This window comes from Salvia splendens, chromosome 5, assembly GCF_004379255.2.
Source record: "Salvia splendens isolate huo1 chromosome 5, SspV2, whole genome shotgun sequence".
Classification (NCBI taxonomy): domain Eukaryota; kingdom Viridiplantae; phylum Streptophyta; class Magnoliopsida; order Lamiales; family Lamiaceae; genus Salvia; species Salvia splendens.
The window spans coordinates 43,105,135-43,122,613 of NC_056036.1; the positions used below are offsets into that span (position 1 = coordinate 43,105,135).

General features: G+C 42.3%; 2 protein-coding genes across 2 annotated transcripts; both read right to left on the reverse strand.

Annotated features, from left to right (window-relative positions):
- Positions 1-138: 138 nt before the first annotated feature.
- Positions 139-2,256, reverse strand: LOC121802614. Its single transcript, XM_042202293.1, has 5 exons — positions 2,145-2,256; positions 1,251-1,351; positions 782-1,159; positions 644-699; positions 139-578 (listed from the first exon to the last, which is right to left on the reverse strand). Exons 2-5 carry the CDS (start codon positions 1,306-1,308, stop codon positions 414-416), a joined length of 657 nt encoding a protein of 218 aa, XP_042058227.1. The 5' UTR covers positions 1,309-1,351; positions 2,145-2,256; the 3' UTR covers positions 139-413.
- Positions 2,257-14,555: 12,299 nt separating this feature from the next.
- On the reverse strand, positions 14,556-16,767 carry LOC121804504 (scarecrow-like protein 8). The gene has a single exon (XM_042204068.1). It carries the CDS (start codon positions 16,582-16,584, stop codon positions 14,827-14,829), a length of 1,758 nt encoding a protein of 585 aa, XP_042060002.1. The 5' UTR covers positions 16,585-16,767; the 3' UTR covers positions 14,556-14,826.
- Between the last annotated feature and the right edge of the window lie 712 nt (positions 16,768-17,479).

Sequence of the window (17,479 nt, forward strand, 5' to 3'; positions counted from 1 at the left end):
TGAGAATATTAATATTATATTTTTATTTATAGTTTTTAAAAATAATTATTATGAAGTGATTGATTGATCGGTGCTCAAATTTAATGATAAAATTAATAAATTTTAAAGTTGAGGATGTAACTGATAAAATAGTTGACATAGGCATAAGAATCTGATATTCAACTTTTTCAACACAAAGATTTGAATTGAAACATAGTACTACTACTTCTTACAAAATGATAGCTGAAAAGCTAGTTGACAAATTCAACAGTCAATCAGTTGACCAAATAACAAGTAATCATCAATCTACAAGTAAGCAAATGATAGCTGAAAAGCTAGTTGACAAATTCAACAGTCAATCAGTTGACCAAATAACAAGTAATCATCAATCTACAAGTAAGCTTCAGCCATGCTAAACCAGATTATCAGGAACTTCACTTGAGCTTAGGCGACTCGATCATCGTCATCAGATCAGAAAGACAGTCATCCTCCCAGTTCATCGCATAAGGCACCTTTGGCGACTGAGGAGATCGACAAGCAGGCGAACAGCAGCTAGGAAGCTCAATCAGCAGCATCTCTTCCGTTGTAGAATGTTTCAGCTGAAATATTAGTATGGTCAGTTCCAACTTTTGCTGATGATGAAATTACACGAAAAAAAAGCTACCTTCTTCGAACAAATTGGAGGAGTAGCCTTCCTTGGTGATGGAAGTTCAGCAATATCTGCAATCAAATAACAAAAACTAATATTACTCACTAGAAACAATAATGGGATAATCAAGTTGACCAAAATTCTGTTAAGTACCATTAGCCAGTCCCACTGTCTTCAAGAAGTAGTCCTTGTCAACGGTCTTCATCTGGGCTTTGATGCACTCCTGATGATTGTGTAGAAATCCCTCTTCTGCAACAGCATTCAGTTTTGGGATCTGCTTCGGGCGTGGCATAGCCGAGTTTGTGAGGTCACCGAGTGCTTTCCTACCACCAACTCTTCCTTTCTCAGCTGCCTTGGATGATTTTCCTTTCACAGTTGCAGGATCTTTCTTTATGAAGCTATCTTTCTTCATGGAGGGAAGAGCAGAAGGGTTTCTTGAGTTTGATATGTCGTTAAGTGCTTTCCTTCCACCAAGAGCTCCTCCTCTCGTACCTGCTTTGGTTACATCAGTCTTTCCCACAGGAGTAGTGCCTGCGCACAAATCAACACATGAGCGAATGTCTATCATAGATTGATTAAAATTAAATATTCTTCAAAAGAGTGTTGTTTATGGAACAGTTACCATTGTAGAGAAAGTTTTGGTTCTGATCTTGGATCAGACGATGAGCCGGGGTTGCCATGAGTGCTTGTTTTCAGTAGAGAGACAGCAAATCAAAGTGGATTCTGAGAAGCAAAAGAAACAAAGAACTATAACCCTTCCACAAAGTGAATGGCAATATGGTTATGGCATATCTATATGCTAAAAAAAATAAGGAACCAGCCAAAAAATCAAGAACTAGAATCATTCCACAAGATTATCTGAGAAGCAACACGGCTTTGATCTTGATTCCCACCAAATTTAGGAGAGAAATTGAATTTCACAGATCGAGCCACGCCTATGTTACAAGACCTTCTTGAACCCTAGAACTTCATTGGAATGAAAACTTCTTCTACAAATCAAACTTAATCAGTTCTACCACAACACATTCAAAAGATACATACAACATAATGCACAAAAACTTCAACACAAATTCTCTTCCTGCTACTGTCAGACTTGAAAATTAGCAATTCACCCCCTTTCGTATGTAAAATAACCCTAAGATACGCCAGCGATTGCCTCTTAATTTCCAATTTCTCAATTAACCATCATTTCATCGAATCTATTTTCACATAATCAAACGCCAAACTCAAAATCGACAAATTCTACAACATCTAAACAGAAGGCGAGTACACATAGAGGCTTTCCAAGATCTAATTCACAGAACCGTTTAGCTACCTTCAGTGCACTCAATCATAGTCATAAAAATTAAAATATTCTGAGAATTAATTCGGATTTTCCAAAAGCTTTGAAAACATAATGATTACAGATATGAAAAAAATACACATAATAAACATTTGTACACAAGATTCAGTCCGATTACACCATCCATGGAAATCACAGCGAAATCTCAAAAGGTTTTAAGCAAAGATTACTCACGGTATTCTTCAAAAGTTTGTTGCCCGGTAACTTCTGTTTTTGATTATTCCTCGATCAAATTGGGAAATGGAGTAGATTTCTGTTGGAGCTTAAGAAGGCGGTAGAGTTACAACGGTCAAATTTGTGGCTTCAAAGAGAGACACGCCCCTATATAGGCGTTTATTTACGGCATTGCCACCAACAATTACATTCGGGCTTCATCGGAATAAAGCCTATATTGAAGAGGTTGGGCCGGCCCAGCTGTGTTGTGATATTCATTGAAGGCCCGATTGTATAGACAAACACTTGTATGCGCGTATGCATTCATCGTTGACGCCTCCCGTGCAATTGCGGAATAGCCTCATGTACTATCGCCGCCGCCGCCGCCTCCTCCCTCCCTATTTACCGTTGTTGCGTATTCCCTCCTCACCATTGACATTGCGGTATTCCATGGCCTCACGACTTAATGCGATTAATTCATTTAGGTGCCGTTTGATTGCTAGGACAATATTACAGCGAGATACAATATGGGATAAGTAACAATTAAATCTTGACAATAAGTAAATTGTTTGTTTGGAATGATAGTTTGTGTGCATATTAATACATAGTACTACTACTTACTAATTTACTCAAAAACCCATAATTTTTACACGACATAAATTGAAGAGCTTGGATTTTTGTGAAAAAAAAAAATAAAAGAGTAACATTGTAGTACAAAACATTGAAGCTAAGATTAATTTGTTGGAGGGGGCGATACTGATCCATTATTTTATGATTATCTATACATGAGTTTCATTCTTATAAACCGAATATTATAAACCGAACATGAATGGATATAATCTAGAGTTCTAATCTTGCTAATCAAAATTTATGTTTCTTGTATAGATTTAATAGAATTAACGAAATGAAATACGACTATACACGATGATGGAAACCTGCTATATCTTAATTCCCAAGTTTTATTTTTCAATTCCAAAAATATACTAGCTAATAATTAGAGTTGGTTGGCCAAACCCATGCAAGTAAATATTTGTTACGTATGAAGACTAATGCATTCACCAAATTTCAGTTACTCTATTTGTTTTTCCATCCATTTCAAAAATCATCATATCTGCCTATATTTGATAGACGTACCAAGTTTCATTAAATGATACATACGTCATACATATATACATGTCAATCCGACCAAAGTTAGATACATCGATTTATTTTTCTTTCAATTTCGACCTAACACATTCTTCAAGATGTTACTCATAATGTTTTCAATTTTTAGATATTGTCAATGTGAATAGCAGCTTGGTTAATGAGATGTTTTCCTTTGAAGTTGGAGAAGATGGAGTATTATTTTTGATTGAGTTCATCTTGATTTTATGTAACTGAGTTTGAGCATTTTTTGAAAAAGAGTTTGATTTTTCAAAAATTTTGATTTGTGTCTCGAATATATATATGATGTATTGTGTACCCAAGTATAAAATTCAGACCTGAACGACACCAGTTACTGCATTGAATTAAACTCCAATTCAAATAAAAGAGAAAAAAACATAGAAAAGAATCTTGCAACAAAATATTAAATGAATACATAAATGGGTGAAGCAATTATTGAAGTGTGTGCTTAGATTTGAGTGTTGGCAAATGCATTAAATATTTCGATAAATAACAATTAAAGACTTCAATCCACCCTCTTAAATATTTTCTATCAAGTAATTCATCAATCATTCATTTCGCAATAACCACTTTCCTACTTTCCTTTCAAAAGTTTTATCACTATTAGGGCATTAGAGCATCCGCAGCGGTGGCAAAAGACGCCACCGCCGTCCGCGCCGTTGGCAAGGCGCAGGACCGCCGCCGCTGCAGCCGCGCCGCTGGCACGGCGCTGCTCGATGTATCGAGCACGTCCGTGCCAGCGGACGCACACGTGGCGCGCTCCCATTCGTCAACGGCATAGCCGTTGTGTTTAAACTTTTTTTTACTTTTTTTTTAAAATCGGTATTTAATTATAAATAATGCTAAAAAATAAAAAAAAAAATTTCCAAATCCCAAAAATATGGCCGTTTTTTTCCCGTTTTTTCTGAATTTTTTTGATTTTTTTTTATTTTTTTTCCCCAAAAATCATCTATAAATCAGCGCGGAAAGATGTCGAAAGAGCCTTCGGGGTCCTTCAAGCTCGATTCAACATTGTGAAGGCCCCGGCTCGGCTGTGGTACGTGAATAATATCGCCGACATCATGTTCACGTGTATTATATTACACAACATGATTATAGCCGACGAAGGGCCGAGGGCGGCTAGCTTCTACGACGAGGACGAAGCCGGAAGCTCAACAGCGAGGTCTCCCCTACGCCGAGGCGAGCATACGACGGTTGGCCAGAGGATCGAGACAAGACACACAATGCGCGATACTCGAATCCACAATCAACTACAAGAAGACCTAATCAACCACATGTGGGCGAAATTCGGCAACGAGTAGTGTCATTTTTAATTTTTAGGATTTTAATTATGTAATTTTTAATTTTTAGGATTTTAATTATGTAATTTTTAATTTTTAGGATTTTAATTATGCAATGTTTAATTTTATTTGTCATTTGTACTATTTATTGTGGGTTTTAAATGAATTTTAATATTATGGAAATGTTTTTGTGTAATTGAATTTTATATTAATTGTGCTCGTCCTTGCGGAAGAGCACAGTTGTGGGTGTTGTGCTCTTGCCAGAGAGCAGGCATGAATAGTACCGCCCGGGCCCACAACCGTGCCGCTGGCAAGAGCACGGGCGCGCCCTATAACGCGCCACGTCAGCAGTTTTATCCTCCTACCTCCCCACCTGCAGTGGGGCGCCCTAAGGCGCGCCCTATAGCGCGTCATGTCATAATTTTTTTAATATTTACAAAATCCATACGAATTTAAAAAAAATAATACATTAAAATACGAATTTCATAAACTTCATTTCATTTAATAAAAATTAATACATTACAATGCGAATTAAAAAAAACGCAAACTCAGCGACGGCGGTTACGAGCCCACACTTCTTCAATCATGCCACTCAAGAGCTGTGCATGCTTCTGTTGGTTGCGCATTGAGGCTTGTCTAGATAGAACCTCTTCGAAGCCTAACGGTAACCCTCTATCGGGTGTGTCGGTCGATGTGCCGGAAGAGCTAGATGCACGGTCGTCTTCATTCCAGTCGGTGATGCTTCCGCCTTCACTCTCGACTATCATGTTGTGCATGATTATGCACGCATATATGACATCGGCGATGACTTCCTTGTGCCAGAAACGAGTCGGCCCTTTCACAATTGCCCACCGTGATTAGAGCACCCCAAATGCCCGCTCGACATCCTTCCGCGCCGCCTCCTGCTTTTGCGCAAATAAAACCCTCTTCTCACCAATTGGGCAGCTGACCGTCTTTAGGAAAACTGGCCACCGTGGGTAGATGCCATCGGCCAAGTAGTACCCCATATGGTATTAGCGTCTGTTGGCAGTGAACTCGATGGCCGGACCGTTGCCGTTAAATTGGTCGGTGAAGAGGGTGGACGAGTTGAGGACGTTGATGTCGTTGTTCAACCCGGCTACGCCGAAGTAAGCATGCCAGATCCAGAGCCGATGGTCAGCGACGGCTTCGAGGATCATCGTCGGGTGGCTGCCCTTGTATCCACTTGTGAATTGGCCCCTCCACGCCGTCGGACAATTCTTCCACTCCCAGTGCATACAGTCGATGCTCCCGAGCATCCCGGGAAACCCGTGCGCCCTCTCGTGCATCTGCATCAGACCCTGGCAATCAGTGGTTGTCGGTTTGCGCAAATATGTGTCGCCATAGGCCTCTACTATCCCCCGACAAAAGCTCTTCAGACACTCGTGGCCTGTAGTCTCCCCACAGTGGAGGTACTCGTCAAAAAGGTCCGCCGTGGTGCCGTATGCCAACTGACAAATAGCAGTCGTGCACTTTTGCAATGGTGTAAGGCCGGGTTTCCCGATGCCGTCCTCCCGAAACGTGAAGTATTCAGACGAACTAGAACTATTGGTGTCGTCGCCGAGATTCATTTTGGTTGGATGTAGAGAGAGAATATGTAAAGAGATAGTCGATATGTTCGTATGCACAACTGAATGAGAAACGAAATTTAAATAGAAAATCAAAACCGCGTGCCATCGTCCGAGTCGATCGTCCGCGACCTCCACAATGGGTGGACGATGGCGCGGACGATGATCATCGTCCGCGACAGCCGCAATGGGGCGGACGATGGCGCGGACGATGACCATCGTCCGAGCTATCCTCCACGACCGAAGTATAGGGCGCGACTATCGTCCGCGCCCTATGGCAGGCACCCGCAATGGGTGCGGACGATGCATGGCGCGGACGATGCGCGCCATCGGGCGTGCCATCGTCCGCCCATTGCAGATGCTCTTATTGATTCTTCAATCAATATTAATATGCATTTAATATGTTTTGCTTAGGAGTTAGGCTTGGCCATCCTAATTCCATGCCGTAGAATAACAACATTTCATTATTTTACTTATTAATTATAAATTAGCTTAGAGTATAGCTGGTCATTTTGCTAAAGAAACGCTCAAAATCAAAAAGAATTTCAACAAAGCACAAATAGAAAACAATAGTAAAGCACCAACTACAACAACTATGATTACTGGTAAATTAGAACGAATTAATTTGATATCATAATAGATACTACTCATTTATGTGGAGTATTAATTTATTACTCTGTGGTAAAATTAATTTTAATTTATAACACAAAAAAAAAGCAAATATCAAGGTATTGCCCATTTGAAAAGGATCTATGTGGAAATTACAAACATTAACAGAATTAAAATTGACTTGTTTTTAAAAATAATTAATTGAATTATTTTGTTGGTTCATTGAGAACAAGTGATCATAACTAAGTTAGTATAAAACAAACAAACAAACCAAAACCAAAACCAAAACACAAACTAAAATAAACAAATAATGACGGAAACTAATATGGACGGATCAGTTCTGATAGACAGGGGCAGACACACGCAAGGAGAGGGTAGGGCTAAGCTAAGCCCTTACCCAAAAAGAATATTTTTTATTTTTTCTATTACTATTTTTTTTAATTTTAAAATTGTCTTAAGCCCTTACTAAATGATTGCTTTTGAAGATCAAATTACTAAAAGTTAAATGAATAGAGGGGCTAAAATTAAAAATAGAGCAAAATAAAAAACCATGACTGTCATGATGTTCCGGAAGAAGACGACTTAGAAAATGTTACTTGAATAATATTATTATATTATAAATACTTACAAAAGTGGGAGTACTTATACTTTAAAAAGCGTGCCAAGACCCTTTTATTATTTCAAAATAGAATTGCATTGATTATATTAAGTGCTGCACTAATAGAGGCATGTACTTTGCGTCAGGCAAAATTAAATTCATAACTTAATTTTCTAAAAAGGATCTCAATAACTTAGTCTATTTTGCGGCGTATTAATGCGTAAGATAAGTTTTCGCTACTTATTATTCTTTTCTCTTTAGTTCAATAATGCAAAATCTTAATTTTTGTTTACAATTCGTTGTGTTGAGAAATTGTAAATATGAAAAAAAACATGGTTTGTATTGTAATATATATATATATATATATATATATATATATATATATATGATTTTGTGATAAAATAATTGAATTTTGTCAACTCCGTTTGAGTTTAAGATATTTGGAGTAGATAATTTTTTATTGAACTTTGAGTTTGAACTGTTTGAGTTAAATAGCTTGCATTTGTTTTCCATGCTATTTGTCCGCGTCTATAGCTATTGCGTTGTAATATTTTAATTTATGCATTGGTTTAGTTTCATGTATAAAATATTTATGCTTTTTAGAATTATTGATTTTTTTTGCACGATTGCTGTTTTTCATATTTATAATATAATACTCACTCGTCTCAACTAAGTTGAGTCGTATTACTCTTTGAGATTTTCCAATTAAATTGAGTCATTTCCTTAACAAAAAACAAAACATCCAAGCATTCTTACTTTATTCCATTATCTACGTCCCCAAAAGTTATATATCAACTTAGTTGAGAAGGAGAGGGCATTTGGAGGCCTTAGAGCATCAGCAATGGAGGCGTCAAAACGGCGACGCCGATTTTTCGCCGACGCCGGTTCTGACGCCGAACCATTGCGACCGGCGTCGGCGAAATCGGCGTCAATTTCGGCGTACCCATGCCGATTCGTGTGGTGACGCCGGTTCTAACGCCGATCCTCACGGCGCCATTGTAGGCCCCGGATCGGCGTCAGACCGGCGTCAGAATTTAATTTTTAATTTTTTTTTTCAAAAACACTATATATACGCGCTTTGGACTTCATTTTCATTAGCACCACTTGTTTTAACGAGTACTCTCTCTATCTTTCTTTCTGTACAAGATCAATAACGAGCAATGGAGAACAACTACGCAGGAACTGCAGTGACTCCCGGGGGATGGTCTCAGACTCCCCCGACTCCCGGGGTAGGGTCCCAGACTTCCCCGGCTCCTGGGGGAGGTGGTTGGCCTCCGATGACCGGGTACTACAACATGTACCCGTGGCAGTAGATGATGCCGGGCTGGGCACCCGGCATGCAGCCCCCTATGCAGATGATGCCGGGGTGGGCACCCGGGATGCAGCCACCGGCGCAGCAGATGATTCCACCGCCGCAGGGGACGCCCGGGGGGACAACGCCTATCGGCCGACTTTTGATTTTTCCACCAGTTCTTCGCACACATCGACCCCAACGGATGCACAGTATACGGAGACCTTCTCCTTAGCGGACTTGGGGTTTTGATATTAACGAGGTTCCGAAAACTCTCATTCAAAGCTAGGGAGTAGGGCGGGGTAAGAAGAAGGGCAAGGCCAAGAAGGTCGGCGAGTCGTCGCAGCCGGAGGAGGATAGCCGGGTCCGGATGAAGTGGATGGACGCGGAGAACGTTGCGCTTGCCAAGGCGTGGGTGAGTGTCTGCGACGATCCTCTCGTTTCGAACAACCAGAGGATCGTCAACTTGTGGGCCAAGATAGCCGCAGCCTACAGGGCATTTTGCCCTGAAGGGAGACCGCGCACCGGGGAGGAGTGCCGGAAGTGCTGGGACCGAATCAGGTCTGGCGTCTCTTAATTTTCGGGTTTGTACGCCAACGCCCTCCGCATGCAGACCAGTGGCCAAACAGAGGAAGACTGCAGGAGGATTGCGGAGAGAGCCTACCCCGATCCGCAGAAGAAGTACTATGAGTTCACCTACTGCAACTGCTACGTTGTGCTCAACGAGTCGGAGAAATTCCGGGCAGGTGTCGACGCTGGCTGGCCGAAGAAGCAAAAACTGAACTATACCGGAGATTATAGCGGCAGCAGCGGTGGTTCGACAGACCTCCCCGAGACGGCCCAGGAGGTCCCGACCCCTCGTTCGTTCGGTTGCCGACCTCGCCCGGTTGGCCAAAGGCGGGCACAACAGGTTGCGAGGGCGGGCACCCCGAGTTCCTAGGGGGTCCATTCGGCATCCCCCCTCGGCAGGTCTACCGAGGAGCTCAAATTCTTCGCGCGCCAACAAACGCGCGCTCAAATGGTGAAGACCTTAGCGGACTTCTAATCGACGGTGGACCCCGAGGTGAAGGATTATCTTCGTGTATTGCTCCAGAGCCAGCGTGAAGAATTGGAGGCGATGAGGAGGGAGACCGGCGGGAATAGCCACGGCGTATACGGCGACAGAGGCGGCGGCGACGACGGTGAAGAAGGGCTGGGCGACGACGGTGAAGAAGGGCTGGGCGACGACGGAGACGAGGACGGCGGCGAGGAGTGATTTTTTTTTACTTTTTTTTATTGTACTTTTTAATTTTTGTACTTTTTTTAAATTATTGTACTTTTTTTTAAATTTAATGTACTTTTTAAATTTTAATAGTATTATTCGAATTTCCCGTATTTGTCTAGTAAATTAAATTCCGTATGTTGATACGATTGTAAATTAAATTATATAATTGTTATTAGTGATGTGGATAGGTAGTGAGAAGGCTATGTGAGGGCTGTTTGATGTCCAGTTGATGTGGCAAGCTATGTGGCAGGAGAATTTTAGTGCTGATGATGTGGCAGTGTGGAGGCTATGTGAGGGCTATGGGAGATCCTAGGTTCTTATAAAAAAAAATTTCCAGACATGTGTTTATCGTTGATCCATCTTCGACATCTTGTCAGAAGATGACGTAGGGGATGCTAGACGTAAATGGTCCATCGATAAATATTTCTAGTGAAATATTTTTACCAACAAAGTGTATTCACCAGCTACTATAATTATTGGAGTAAAAAAAAATTTCGAATTACCGACGGAAAATTCCATTACGTATATGTATATATATGTATGTGTGTGTGCAATCATTCGTACTATATTTATGTGGCCCCTCATCTCGTGGGGCCTATGCGATTTTTTATGCATACGCACAAGAATATCTATCATTGATTTCTAATCAAAGCATTATGTTTTTCATTATCTCATAATGACACACAAATAATTTATTTTCAAAGTTTTTCATAATCTCATCTACTTCTTACCGTCATGACAACAATAAATACTAGAATGTGGGAATAGTTGAGGAAACTTTGCTTTAATATTCTTGGTCACGTTTTGCTGACATTTCAGTTATTTCGATCTAATATTGATATAAGAATAAATGAAGACACTGACACAAGAGTGACAAAAAGTTAAAAATATAAATGAGGAATAAAATTTAACAATTTTTAATACATAATCTTAGGTTCAAATTTAGCTTGAAAAGTTTTATTTAACTTTTTGACTTCTTTGAATTTGGAGTTCCGTTAAATAAGAAATGAAGAAATTATATATGGTTCGTTATTTCATGTATAATTTTATGTGCAATAATTGAATATTTAATTGTAGTAGCAAAATTCGCGTGTCTAAAATATGACTTAACATGTCGGATTTAAATTGAAAAATCAAAGTTTATACTAATTTTTGTTCTATCCTAAATTCAAGTGATATTAGAGAAAGATACTAATGGAGCATGTATAATATTAATATTTTCTATTGTGTCCCCCAAAACTCCATGTGTATATCGGAAAACAACTTTACAAAAAGTTTAATTTTACTTAATTTTAGATTGGGAAAGATTAAAAGTTACATTTTCAAGCAATGGCAAATGTCAAAACCGAAGCTCCACCAAAATGTTTCCCCCACGCGCACGTGAAATACACACTCATTTTTCTATATTTATCATTTTACTAGTACTATAGTGTCCAAACTCCAACATGACAAACTTTCTTCCAAATTTAATAACTTCAAATTTGTTTGCAAATATCTTGAACTTATGTTTTATAGGGTAAATTGAATTCGGCGTAACATGTCGAATTAATAGGGTAAATTATATAGGCAAGTAAATCGGTCAAAATAAAGCGACTTCATTGTTAATAATTAATAGGGTAAATTATGTTGGTTTGTGTGTTATTTTAGTTTAAAATTCAATTTATAAAATTCATAATTACTTCAACCAAATCTTACATTCATAAAAATACTCTATCCGTCCAAAAAACAGTCTTAACCTTTTATTTTAATTCGTTCGCTAAAATTAGTCTCATACTAAAAATAACAATTTAATTTCAATTTAAAACTCACTTTTTGTCTTTCTCTATCCGACTCTATTCATATTTTTTTTTCTTAATTTACCTATTTGATCTCCGTTTACTAATTTTTACTATTTTTATATTAAAATTTGTATCATTAACCGATATTATTATTTTTAAGATCATTTTCAATCATACTGCAAAAGTGAGTTTTAGTGTAGAAAATTTCTCCAACCATATACCAAGCTTAAATATATTTTTAATATTTTTTATGAAACAACACCAATATAGTGTTACTATAAAAATTTTATGAGATAAAAATTCAAAAATTGTGTAAATAATTGGATTAAAACTACTTTTTAATGAGACGTATACTCAAAAATATATTTGAGTTTGGTGTAAATGATCGGAGATGGTATAACGAAAGATTATTAATTTTGATTGATGTTCTTAATTCAGTGGCCATAAATTTAACAACCCATAACATGGAAAGGAGAAAGGTATATGAAATATGGTCCATAGAAATCCAACTATAAATAGACACGTGTCCCACCAACTAGCTCTACCTGAAATCAGACCCAACTATAATCCAAAAGATAATAATCCAAGCGGGGTGGAGCCCACAATCCCTTCGCACAGTGTTAAAAGCCAGCCCTAAGGCCATCCACAATAGGAATAGTCCAGCAATAGCCAAGTCATAGCCTAGCCATAAACTCCTTCTGTCACATTATCAGTACTAAAAATCCTCCTGCCACATCATCAAAACAATCAAATAGCCCAACCATAGCTCAGTCATAGCCTAGCCACATCACTAATAACAATTATATAAAAATGAAATAATTAACAATCACACAATATACAAAATTTAATTTACGAGACATATACGGGAAACATTAATAATACTATTAAAATTTTAAAAAGTACAATAATTTAAAAAAAGTACAATAATTTTAAAAAATTACAATAATTAAAAAAAAGTACAATAATTCACTCCTCGTCTCCGTCGTCGTCTCCTCCGTCGCTGTCGCCACCCTCGCCTCCGCCTCCGTGGCCGCCTCCACCGTCGCCGCCGCCTCTACTCCCGCTAGTCTCCCTCCGTGCCGCCTCCAACTCGTCCTGCATGCTCATGAGCAATGTTTGAAGCAAACTCTTCTCCATGGGGTCCATTGCCGCCCGCCATTCGGCCATCGTCTTGACCATCTGAGCGCGCGTTTGTTGACGCACGAAGAATTTGAGATCCGCTGTGGATTGGCCAAGGGGGGATGCCGACTGGACCTCCTGGGAACCCCCGGCAACCCCCCTCGCCTCTCGTTGAGCCCGCTTGTGCCCAACCGCAGGAGTTCGGCGAGCGAACGAACGAGGGGTCGGGACCTCCTGGGCCGTCTCGGGGAGGTCGTGGGAACCACCGATGCTGCCGCTGTAATCACCGGTATAGTTCAGTCGTTGCTTCTTTGGCCAGCCAGCGTTGACACTTACTCGGAATTTCTTGGAGTCGTTCAGCACAAGATAGCAGTTCCAGTAGGTGAACTCCTTATACAACCCGGGCTGGGGGAAGGCTTTATCCGCTATCCTCCTGCAGTCTTCCTCCGTTTGGCCATTGCTCTGCATGCGGAGGGCGTTGGCGTACAAACCTGAAAATCGGGAGACGGCAGCCCTGATTCGGTCCCACCCCTTCCGGTAATCCTCCCCGTTGCGTGGCCTCCCCTCCGGGCAAAATGTCTGGTAGGCTACTGCTATCTTGCCCCACAAGTTGACGATTCTCTGGTTGTTCGAAGCGAGAGGATCATCGCAAACACTGACCCACGCCTTGCACAGCGCGACAACGTCCGTCCACCTCCTCCGGACCTGGCTATCCTCACCCGGCTGCGACGACTCGCCCTTCTTCTTCCCCTTGTCGTTCTTCTTTGGGGCGCCCCGCACTGCTCCCCCCGTGGGAACGGGAGTTTCCGGAACACCGAGCATATCAAACCCCAACTCCTCCAACGAGAAAGTCTCAAATTGCGTGAACCGCGTCTCCGTTGGGGTCGAAGTGTGCGAAGAAGCAGTCGAAAAATCAAAAACTGGGGCGATAGACGTTTTCATCCCCCGGCGTCCCCGGTACCCCCCCTGTCGGGGGTTGCACCGCCGGTACCCACCCTATCGTCCCCTGGGTCGGGGGCTGCATCGTCGTCCCCCCAGGCATCATCTGCATCCCGGGTGCCCACCCCGGCATCATATGCACACCGGGCTGCATCCCCGGTACCCCCCGCCACGCCGGCATACTCCCTCCAGCTGCCATCCCGGGTATCATCCCCTGCCAAGGGTACATGCTATAGTACCCTGGCATCGGACCCCATCCACCTCCCACGGGTACCGAGGGAGTTTGAGACCCGGTCGTCACTGGAGTACCTTCGTTGGTGTTCTCCATTTCTCGGTGTTGATCTTGTACAGAAATTAAGATAGAGAGAGTACTCGTTAAAACAAATGGTGCGAATGAAAATGACGTGCAAACCGCGTATATATAGTGTTTCGAAAAAAATCGTCTAGGCGATGCGCTAGGCGATCCGGACGCCGCATAGCGCCAAGCGGATCGCCCAGCTCATCGCCTAGCGCCACGAAATCGCCGAGCGCTAGGCGGTTTTTAATTCCGAAAATGGCTTGGCGATTGCAATGGACCGCCTAGCCCACCGCCTAGCGCCGACGCTCGACTAGGCTGTGCGCTATATAGGCGCCATTGCGGATTGCCTAACATATTATCATTTGCCCTAATCTCATTCGGACAAGTAAGTCTTCATATATTGGCATATTTAAATGAATTATTTGTTATACTTTCATATTTCCACATACATTGAATTTTGTAAATTAATCAGATAGTATGAGATACAGGTAGTAATTAAATTGGACTTATCGAATTTATAACTTTATTGATTTAGAAATTTCAATACGTCACTAGATTATAGGTTACACTGACATCGGTTTTAAGTTACACTGACAACTCAAATGACACATTCTTTGTAAGAACGACTATACACAATTGTAAAATACTGATATTATAATAAAGCTATTATCCATTAAAATCCAATATATTAAAGCAAAAAACAGATTAAAGAGAAAAAACCATCAGTAAAACTAACAACGAGGTGTTTATTAATTAACGTAAACCAAAAAAAAAAACTCAACGCCACGCAGAAGCGACGGTGATCGTCCGTCCCATCCAGCCAAACCCGATCCCGCCGGCTTGCTCAGTCACAGTAAACCCCGGGTTGCCACGTGTCCCCGAGTTGAGCTTCCCCCTCAGCGAGTCCGCCACGGGTCGACCCATCGGGACGGCCTCGAAGCCGGCCATCCCCATCCTCGCCCTCCACTTCCCCAGCACCTCGCACCTCTCCACCCTCTCCCTCCCCTCGCACGCCACCGCGTTCCCGATCTTCCTCCCCACCGCCTCCTCGATCCTCGCCCTGTCCGGGTTGCCCCGCGCCACTGTCGCCTCCAGCGACTCCAGCACCGCGCCGTAGTGCTCGCACGACTCCCTCACCCGCACTGCCAGCGGCGCCGTGTTGGCGTTCATCTCCTGCTCCACCACCGTCGCCACCGCCGGGGACAGCCCCTTCACGAGGCGGAGGAGCTCGTCTCGGAGATTATCCGTCGTCACGCTCTCGTCGGGGAGGCTGTGGAGCTTGAACGCCAAGTTCACGGCTAGGGCTTCGTCTGATTTTACCCCCAAATTTTCGCGGCCCAATTCCGCGGGGATCAGTTTCTTCACTGAGAAATCGAATTCGACGCCGATTTTCTCCGCTAATGTGCTCAGCCTCTCCCCGACGATCTTCAGCTTCTCATCGCCGGAGTTATCATCGTCGAAGGCGGTGATTTTTAACGCGGCGGCGCGTTTGGTTCCGGCGAGCGCGTGGAGGAAATGCATGTACTGTCCGCCCTCTCCGATCTCGAAATCGACGACGTGGATCTTATCGAACCCCTGCTCCGAGGCGGCGTTGAGGATTGCGAGATTTGCGGCCATGAAAGAGAGCTTGAAGCACGGGGAGACCTCATACAGCATTTGCGTGGAGAGTTTGTGCTCCTTGCTGTAGAGCTCCGATGCGGAGTAAGGATGATCGGTGGTGCTGAGGCGCGATTTGAGAGCGGAGATCATGAAAGCGGTGAGGCGCTGCTCCGAGCTGCCCCTAGGGCTGGACAATTGCTGGAGGCGCGTGATGATTTCGCCTGCGGCGGCCGGATTTCTTTCTGAGATCGCTGCGGCGGCGTCGATTAGAGACTGTTTGGTGCTAGGATTCGGAGGAGATGCTGACGTGGAGGAGCACGAGGAGGAGGAAGAAGTCGGAGATGGTGAAATAGGGGCTTTGTTAACGCCGATTAGGTTCTGGATCGTGTCTGACCACTCGCTGTGGGTGACGACGGAGACCTCATCTCCATCTCCGTCGTCTTCGTCTCCTAAAAGCTCCTTCTCCAGCTCCTGCAGCCGATGATTCATCATCTTCTTCTCCGTATCCTGACCGGAAACCTCCGCCGCAGCCGAGAAAATAACATTTCCACTGTTTCTGTTAAAAATACTCAAAGGCTGCAGCCGTTGCCGGTGAAGCACCGGCAGTCCGTACCGCGAATCCGGCAAACTGGACGGAACCGTAGGGAAATCGACCGGAGAGATAGGGGAAAGAGGATTTGCATGATGAAAATTTGGCCTCATCTTCACGTTCCGTAGGTAGAACTCCAAACCTTGCTGGCTCTGCTGCTGAAATTCTGCTAGTGATCGCTTTCTGATCAAATCCGGCCGCCAGATCTGAGAAGCAGGATCGGGAAGGATTCCAGAGAGCGGCGATCGGAACGGAAACTGCTGCTGCTGATTGGTGGTGTAGCTACCGTTCATTCCCCCGCCGCCGGTGAAGAAATCCCGTCCGCCGCCGGGAAATCCGGAAGACATTGTTTCTCCTTAAATTGGTTGGATTTCCGGTATGCTCAAGCAAGGAGAGGGTTTTGGGTTGAGCAATTACAGGTTTTTGTTGTGGTTGGCATTGGAAGAGAGGTAGAGAGAGAGTAGTTGCGGAATTTTAGAGAGAGAGAGGAATGTGAATGCTGTGGAGAGATAATGTGTTTCGTTTCGTTTCGTTTATTTCTAAGTTTGAAAACTGTTGCTTTTACGGAAGAGTATAATTGATCTCTGATCTCAGCCGTTGGATTTGACGACTCATTTGGTCTTTTGAGGATGAATAGACGGAGTAGATTCGACGGATGATATTGAATCGGAGAAATTCTTTGTATTGAATTCAAACTATTTTATTTATTATTGAAATTAAAGGGGCTTTTCGTTATTTTTTATTGATGGGAAAATGGCTCTTTATTTACCAGCACTCGACCGTTTCTTAGCAATAATTAACCTTAGTTAATGCTAATTAATATTCTTACGTTACAAATTTATTATCAGACCAAAAATGTGGCATTTGAAATATGATTGAACTCATAGACTACTAGCAAGTCAGGGGAGAGGGATATGGTATTCAAATAAAATAATAAATACTATAAAATAAAAATGAAATTCAGTATACAATGTTATTAGACTATTAGTGAATGAAAAGATTAAAAAATTATTTTTTTATTAAAAGATACAGATAAAAATTATTGCTCACTTGTACACTTTGTGAGTACGTTTTATGAGTGAGTGACACTATTCGTCAGCTTTCCATCTTTTTCGCACCAACGATCCCGCGCTGCCGGAACCGCACTATGGGGCATGTGGGCCCATTCTCAAACAATTTCGAAGATGCTTTTTATTATTGGACGTTATGATAGAGTCGGTAACCGTTATTTCGAGGTCGATA

What these genes read in the sequence shown, in the direction of transcription:
- LOC121804504 (XM_042204068.1), bottom strand. Translation starts at nt 16,584, where the DNA reads ATGTCTTCCGGATTTCCCGGCGGCGGACGGGATTTCTTCACCGGCGGC.
- LOC121802614 (XM_042202293.1), bottom strand. Translation starts at nt 1,308, where the DNA reads ATGGCAACCCCGGCTCATCGTCTGATCCAAGATCAGAACCAAAACTTT. An exon ending in GACAGTGGGACTGGCTAATG is followed by an intron (nt 700 to 781) that starts GTACTTAACAGA and finishes ATTTGATTGCAG; the next exon opens with ATATTGCTGAACTTCCATCA. An exon ending in CTCCAATTTGTTCGAAGAAG is followed by an intron (nt 579 to 643) that starts GTAGCTTTTTTT and finishes CTAATATTTCAG; the next exon opens with CTGAAACATTCTACAACGGA.